The 7,885-nt window shown below is 49.5% G+C and overlaps 1 protein-coding gene across 2 annotated transcripts; it reads left to right on the forward strand.

Annotated features, from left to right (window-relative positions):
- The first annotated feature begins 3,232 nt into the window (after positions 1-3,232).
- Positions 3,233-7,591, forward strand: LOC123411343 (probable galactinol--sucrose galactosyltransferase 1). 2 transcript variants are annotated; one of them, XM_045104274.1, is made up of 13 exons: positions 3,236-3,573; positions 4,119-4,354; positions 4,449-4,539; positions 4,669-4,717; positions 4,801-4,892; positions 4,989-5,096; positions 5,182-5,316; positions 5,407-5,817; positions 5,900-6,041; positions 6,138-6,205; positions 6,341-6,475; positions 6,564-6,781; positions 6,880-7,591. In XM_045104274.1, exons 1-13 carry the CDS (start codon positions 3,380-3,382, stop codon positions 7,248-7,250), a joined length of 2,250 nt encoding a protein of 749 aa, XP_044960209.1. In that variant the 5' UTR covers positions 3,236-3,379; the 3' UTR covers positions 7,251-7,591. The 2 variants fall into 2 exon arrangements, with proteins under 2 accessions (XP_044960208.1, XP_044960209.1); XM_045104273.1 differs by having other exon boundaries at positions 3,233-3,573; positions 5,182-5,817.
- The last annotated feature ends 294 nt before the right edge of the window (positions 7,592-7,885 follow it).

A 7,885-nucleotide genomic window follows, 5' to 3' on the forward strand; every position in this document is an offset into this window, starting at 1 on the left:
AATTAATGACGACCGCCCTCCGCGGGCCCACACGTCATTGACCGCAGTCGGCCTTTTTTAATCCGAACGTGCGGTGGGGTTCGGCCTCATCTGCTTCCAGACCCTGTCCTCATCTCACCATCTCTGCTCCCTCGTTGATGACCAAACCCTGGCCAACACCCATGGCCCGCTTCTCCGTCCAAAACAAGGGAAGTCCCCCGCCGTCCATCCTTGCACGCTCCCCCGTCGACGTCTTTTCGCCGGCCTCGCCATCGTATCAACGTCCCGGTGCATCAAACAAAGTGGCACTGGGAGCACCGCATCCCGCTGTCGTATCCAGACGTGACCCTCCTGCACGACTTGCATTTGAATCCATAGAGGATTCCGGTGCCGGTCGTGTCGCAGTCGACGCGAGCGCACGCGGAGCAGGTGAGTCGTCGATGGTGGTAGCTGACACCGAAGCAACAACTCAACCCCATCTACGCTGTTGACTCTCCCAACTAAGAGGTATGGTTCGCGCTCGAGCATGAGAAGCAGTGTCGGTGCGACGTGCGTGACATTCAGCCAGACCCTCCGTGACCCCGTCCATAGTTTGGATCACCTCCGTCGTCTTTGACGATTTAAACGAACAAAAAACGAATAAATGCGTCGTCCGTATGAATCACCACTTTGAAGTTGACTGATGCAGGGCGGACGCGGGCCTCCGGCGGAGAGTCGCACTTCCAGCCTGAAACCTTCTGTGTTTCCGGTCGGCAGGTTCGGGCCATCCACCCCAAAGCAGCAACAGAACAGCACAGCACATATGCGGCGCGCGCATCACATTCCTCCCTGCTCGTAGTCACGGGAATATGTACCCGCTCACCCACGGTCCCCTGGGCCCGATCGCCACGGACGGCCAGCGCAGCGTCCGGAACAAAAGTACAAAACGAGAGGCTTTCCCTAGCGTAGGAAACGTACCTACCTCAAAATAATGTTCGAATATCCGACGAGTCAGCGTCGTGAGTCGGATCTCACGTGGAGTGCCGATTCACGGCCATGGGAATTCCCGGAAATATGATAAGCACGGTCATGATATATGGGAGCGGGCAGGGGCGATGCCCTGTTTCTATACCTTTTTTAAACACATGATAAGCACGGCGATAGGTATATATCAGTATATGTATGCACACTATATTTCGACCCCGAAAAAGGTGTGCTCGTAGTGCCTACTGTACGTGGCCAGCTTCCGTATTCACATGCATCGATGGGGTTGGTCTGGACTCGACTCAGGACGTCCGATGCGTTGCACCGGCCCGGGGTCGATCACAGTTGTGCTCGTGCGCGTCACGCCCTCGATCACACTGATCGCGAGTTCATTCGATCCAGCAAAGCATGATGCAAACGTGTGCACGCAACCACATGCCTTGTTTCTCTTTTTTTTCATTTTTGAACCGGACAACCCCTTTCCATTACTCACATAACGGAAATATAAAGTCCAAAGTCACAAAAGGAAACTAGAAAAAGGGGTGCGAGTTCAGGGCATTTTTGAAAAACCTACACATAGACACTCGTCATCGAGCAGCCTATCGTAGGGCAAAAACCCAAGAACACCCATAACACACACTAACCCTTGTTTCTCCTTCTTATCACGAAGTTTTAGCCATTTCCACGTCCGCTTCCACGCAGAGTTCCATTTTGCATTTAAAACTTCATTGAGAAAGTAATCGCTTCCATCATTTCCCCTTCGTAGACACATCGAGTAGGAGGTGAATCCAGGGACGTTGTGGAATGCAAATATGATGCCGCATGTCCGTTGTGCGAGGCAGAGGACACGGAGACCGTGATAGCCCTCGCGGCGGTGTACGTTGATGAGGTGAAGTCGCATTCTCCCATATCTCATATGGTCTGTATCATAACCGTGCCGTGATGGACCTTGTCAGCTCCTGTGAAGACAAATCCATCATCGATCTCATGTCTATAGTCATCGTCAAGATTTCGAACTCCAAAAAAAAGATAGGACATGAGAGATGGTGGCGCCTCGAGACATGTGAGCCGATGCATGTCCCATGTCTAACTCTATCTCATGCGACCGAACCAACACTTTGAGGGGCGCAACTCGTCGTCGGACACAGCACGGCGAAGGCGAACGAGCTTCAAGTAGAATAGGTTTCACGTTGCATGTAATATCATGAATTTGATATTTCTAAACTAAGGAATCCCGTTATGAAAAAGATTATTTAAAAATTGATCGATCACTGTCCGCAGACGCAACTCGACGCGTTCGTAGACGTTTGAGGAGTCAAATTTGTTGTCTCCGGATGTAGATGCTCTTACACAACAAGTTTGAATTGCATTTGAAATCTCTTACCTCCTTGGAGAAGAAAAAACATGAAATTAAAAAATTAGGGTTTCTCTGCATCGCCGGCCTCGTCATTGTTTGCCTCATCTGTGGTGGCCTTAGGACCATGGAGGAGTGCTGACCCGTGGCATGTACCGACATGAGAGATCTTTCTTTGTTTTAGGTGCTTTTGTGTGGCCTATTGTTTGTGTGTTATTCTGCAAGACGAGGCGGTTATGACCCCTTGAAGATGGAATAAGATTCTTCTCAACTAACCCCCGTTTCAGTGATGTGTCTACTGTCGTCACGGTGGGGGGAGGGGGGAGGGGGGACGTTTGGGGATGTGTCTTTGGCAGTTCTTGTTTCCAATGGATTTGCTTGAATGTAGTATTTATTCGACTTTATACATATATCTATAAATTGGATTCTTTCAATCTGTTCTTCTCTTTATTGGCGACGATTGCTGTTTTCGAACGTTGGTTATACAAGGTCTTAGCACAATAACTTCTCGATTGTCTCTTAAAATAAGTTTGCTCCTACTTCGATAAGAAAGGAGTGATGTACTCGTTGTTAGTGGTTATATCTTGCTATCCGTCCGCCTGCATCGGGTTTCAGGCGAAGCCTACCAAAACCCGACGCAGAAAACCTAGTCCCGAGTCTGATCAGACCGTCGGACCTAAAAATCAAACCCAAACCCGACATATATCTATCAAAAACCCGTCAAGCCTCGAGCCAGACCTCTTTCTTAAAGTGCAAAAACGACAAGTCTGAACCCGACCTGGCCCGGTCCGGCCGTCGGGCTCAAAATCTAGGCCGAGGCCCGACCCGTGGCCATGATCTTGTCAGGCTCAAAATAAAAGGTGTCTTAGAAAAACACGATGCGGAAGGCAACGCAAACCTTTCAATCTCTACTGCCGGGGGGTCGAACCGAAAAAGATCCCCACCCCGACGGCTATAAAACGAGGGAGAGCGCACTCGGCTGTCCCAACACCACAACCGCGCGCCGCGCCACACCCACAGATCCCACCGTCGTAAATCTTCCTACGTGCTTTGATTGGAGGACTGCGGTGCGGGGGGAGGAAGATGACGGTGGGAGCCGGGATCGCGGTCCAGGAGGACGGCAGCCTGGCGGCGCTGGGGGCCACGGTCCTGACGGAGGTGCGCGACAATGTGCTCGTCACGCCGGCCGCCGGGGGCGGCATGCTCAACGGCGCGTTCCTCGGCGTCCGGTCGGCCCCCGCCGGCAGCCGGAGCGTCTTCCCCGTCGGGAAGCTCAGGTGAGCTGCGCCTGCTGTTGGTCTTCTCCGTTGCTCCTGCGATTCCTGAGCTCTCTTCAGCTGTTTTGTCCGGGTGGTCCTCTGTCATCTGTTTCACAATTATTTGAAGCGTGTCTTATCTGATGTCTGTCATGTGCGACGATCTAGATTCAGAGAAACTATTCAGTTTGCAATCTTGTCTTCTCTTGACTCTTGGTAAACAGGAGTAGTGGTAACTCCTGAAACGTAAAACTTCAGGTGTGCGGTAAAAGTCTCCGCACTCTTTTAAAAAAGACAAGGAAAATTCTTCAACATTTTGCTTTGTTAATAAAAGGAAATCGTCAACTCAATACCAACATTTTGGATCCCTTCTCTTCCTGTTTGTTCTTGACATTATAGTTCTTCCCCTAAAAAAGGTAAACAACCATGGACACTTGGCTGGCAAAAAATGAATTCTTAGTACTTATTACAACATAGTTAAAATATACCTTGAAATAGGAGGGAGCTCCTGCGATTCATAAAGAATAAATAATTGGCTGAACTGGTGTGGCATGCTGGTTTTCCAGGGACCTGCGATTCATGTGCACGTTCAGGTTCAAGATGTGGTGGATGACACAGAGGATGGGCTCATCGGGCCGCGACATCCCCGTTGAGACGCAGTTCTTGATCGTCGAGGCCGCCGATGGTGCCGGAGACGAGCAATCTGCTGTGTACACCGTCTTCCTCCCGATCCTGGAGGGCTCATTCCGAGCCGTACTCCAGGGGAACGAAAATGATGAGCTGGAAATTTGTTTGGAGAGTGGTAATTCAGACAATCATGGAAACTTCTCTCCATTGACTTGAGCACAGTTGTTTCATGATGTATAATAGTACTCTTGTTTTTCTTTTATTTGCAGGTGATCCAGCTGTAGAATCATTTGAAGGCACCCATCTAGTTTTCGTCGGCGCGGGATCGGATCCGTTTGAGGTCATCACAAACGCTGTCAAGTATGTCAATATTTTCTGTAACTAATCTTCCTATTTTGGTACCCTACACTTCTCCTGATCAAATACGCCAACTGCTTTCCATGAATGCATTGCTTTCTCACTGACATCACATGAATTGTCTTTTTGCAGAGCTGTTGAGAAGCACTTGCAGACGTTCTCTCACAGGGAAAAAAAGAAGGTACCTTCTTGAAATAGTACATAGCATATGCATTTTTGCATCCTTACCATTTCAGTGCCTCTAAAACTCTCGCCTTGCTGCAGCTGCCAGACATGCTAAACTGGTTTGGCTGGTGCACATGGGATGCATTTTACACTGATGTTACTGCCGAAGGAGTGAAGAAAGGATTGCAGAGGTGTCTTTCAAATCTCGCATATTTCCACCGATACTATGCTTACCATATGAGAAACATACTGAAACTCCATAATGTATTTTTGTATTTTTTTGCCAGTTTTGAAAAAGGTGGAACAGCTCCTAAGTTTGTCATAATCGATGATGGGTGGCAATCGGTCAGTATGGACCCTGCTGGAAGTGCATTCGTATCTGATAATGCAGCCAAGTAAGCAGCCTAGAAGAATTTATCTCTCAATCTTTACCTGTCTTGCAGTAGTGAGCACTAATATTTGCATGTCCGGTATCTATAGCTTCGCAAACAGATTATATGATATCAAGGAGAACCACAAATTTCAGAGAAATGGGAGGAAGGGTCATAGGGAAGAAGATCCATCAAACGGCCTCGCGCATATTGTCAGTGAAATTAAGGGGAAACATGAGCTAAAGTATGATGTTACTTGTTTGTTTGTAGCCTCATACAGCATGATAAATTTGTGGCAATTCTCATATTTCCTACTTCTTATGCCAAAATTCAGGTATGTTTATGTATGGCATGCCATTACCGGATATTGGGGTGGCGTAAGGCCCGGTGCCGACGGGATGGAGCATTACCAATCAAAGATGCAGTATCCTGTGTCATCACCAGGGGTCCAGAAGAACGAACCCTGTGAGGCCTTCAACAGCATAGCAGATAACGGCCTTGGCCTTGTGGACCCTGACAAAGTGTTCAGCTTCTACAATGAGCTCCACTCCTACCTCGCGTCTGCCGGAGTGGACGGTGTGAAAGTAGACGTGCAAAACATTCTCGAGGCGCTAGGCAGTGGCCATGGTGGGAGAGTGCTTCTGTCTAGGAAGTACCAGCAGGCTCTAGAAGCTTCCATCGCACGGAATTTCCGCGACAACGGTATAATATGTTGCATGAGCCATAACACTGATAACTTATACAGGTAATCTTATTTTGCTCCTGAAACTACATATACTCAAGCTTGGTGCAATTGCCTGAAAATATATGGATGCTCTTCGTTACAGTTCAAAAAGAAACTCGGTTGTGAGAGCCTCTGATGATTTCTGGCCTAGAGACCCAGCTTCGCATACCATACACATCGCATCTGTCGCGTACAACACTGTTTTCCTTGGAGAGTTCATGCAGCCTGACTGGGACATGTTCCATGTGAGTGAGAATCGATCACTGCTCTGTTCTGCTCTCTTGCTTACTACTCTCGATCATCAGGCCTGAACTTGTAAGCTTCTTTTCAATGTCCTGCAGAGCGTTCACCCAATGGCGGAATACCACGCCGCGGCACGGGCAGTCGGCGGTTGCGCTATATACGTGAGGTAACGAACATTACAGAGCAGTAGAGAACTTTCAGCTTTTCCATACAATATCTTTGGACAATTTTCAGTTTTTTCTTTTCATTTGCTGAAACTGAAAGAAGTCTTTCATGCTAACTGTGCGTGTGATTATGTCAGTGACAAACCAGGAAGCCATGACTTCGATCTGCTGAGGAAGCTTGTGCTTCCTGACGGATCGATCCTGCGAGCCAAACTCCCCGGGAGACCGACCAGGGACTGCCTCTTCTCTGATCCTGCAAGGGACAGCAAAAGGTTAGTGCGCATTAGAACTTGCTGCAAAGTTCGTTTTTTTACTAGTTTGGTTCTGAACTTCTCTGAGCCATTTTGTGATGAACTGCAGCATTCTCAAGATCTGGAACCTGAACGCGCACTCCGGCGTGATCGGCGCCTTCAACTGCCAAGGCGCCGGTTGGTGCCGAGAAGGGAAGAAGAACCTCATCCACGACGTGCAGCCCGGGACCATCACCGGGGCCGTCCGGGGACGGGACGTGAACCGCCTTCAGGAGGTCGCCGGCGATGGCTGGAACGGCGACGCGATCGTGTACTCGCATGTAGCAGGTAAGCATTCTTCAGTCAGAACCAGCACATCGTCGTGGTCTTTCAGGTCAGGGCTGACGAGCGATGTTGGTCCTGCCTTTTTCTTTCCTTCTCTGCAGGAGAGGTGACCGTCCTGCCCAAGGACGCGGCGGTGCCGGTGACGCTGAAGCCGCGCGAGTACGAGGTGTTCACCGTGGTGCCGCTGAAGCGGCTGCCGAACGGCGCCTCCTTCGCGCCGATCGGCCTGGTCGGGATGTTCAACTCCGGCGGCGCGGTGACGGACGTGAGGTACGGCGACGACGCCCGCGTGGAGGTGAAAGTGCGGGGCGCGGGCACGGTTGGAGCCTACTCCTCGGCGAGGCCGAAGAGCGTGGCGGTGGATTCGGTGGCGGTTGGTTTCTCCTACGACGACGGCTCCGGCCTGGTCAAGTTCGAGGTCGGCGTGCCGGAGCGGGAGCTCTACTCGTGGACGGTCTCCATAGGGTACTGAGGCAAGATCTTCTGCCTTACGAGGGTGTTATCCTAGCACTATTACAGTAAAGTTCAGACGGGGGTTCTGAATGTTTTTCTTTGGCAAGAACGAATGAAGGTTTCTGGAAGTGTGCCGAAGCCGGGCCTGGGGATTGGGGAAGCTGTGATGTCTTTGTTCTTGGCTTCTTGCAGACGTTGCCGCTAGCACGCTATTTTGTGTTGCTTGCGATTTACGGAGTATATTATTTGCGCTGCTGCGACTACAGGGGTGCTTGACCTGTATTCCCACGGTGGAAGCTAAAAAAGACATTGTGATTTCTGAACATCGACCATTTCAGTACAACAAGTTTTTCATTTTAAGAGCATCTCCAATTAGACCCCTCGTACCCCTTTAAATGCCCGGTCAATAGGGCCGGCTCTATGACTTCAAAGGCCCCGGGGCGAACTTCATCAATAGGCTCAATAAAAAGAAAATTCCTATTCAATACATTAACATGTATAATTGCTATAAATTCATAAAAATAATCATTTTTTACTAAAATAAAAAAATTGTTATTTTTCCTGCATTTGTTCCAAACCAAGTACTTCCTCCATCACGGTTTAGAAGGCGTGCATGCAAATTCTCTAGGACCCAGGTGGTTATTGATTGGCTGC

Source organism: Hordeum vulgare, chromosome 7H (assembly GCF_904849725.1).
Source record: "Hordeum vulgare subsp. vulgare chromosome 7H, MorexV3_pseudomolecules_assembly, whole genome shotgun sequence".
Lineage (NCBI taxonomy): Eukaryota > Viridiplantae > Streptophyta > Magnoliopsida > Poales > Poaceae > Hordeum > Hordeum vulgare.

What these genes read in the sequence shown, in the direction of transcription:
- LOC123411343 (XM_045104273.1), top strand. Translation starts at nt 3,380, where the DNA reads ATGACGGTGGGAGCCGGGATCGCGGTCCAGGAGGACGGCAGCCTGGCG. An exon ending in GGAAATTTGTTTGGAGAGTG is followed by an intron (nt 4,355 to 4,448) that starts GTAATTCAGACA and finishes TTTTATTTGCAG; the next exon opens with GTGATCCAGCTGTAGAATCA. An exon ending in CCTGCAAGGGACAGCAAAAG is followed by an intron (nt 6,476 to 6,563) that starts GTTAGTGCGCAT and finishes GATGAACTGCAG; the next exon opens with CATTCTCAAGATCTGGAACC.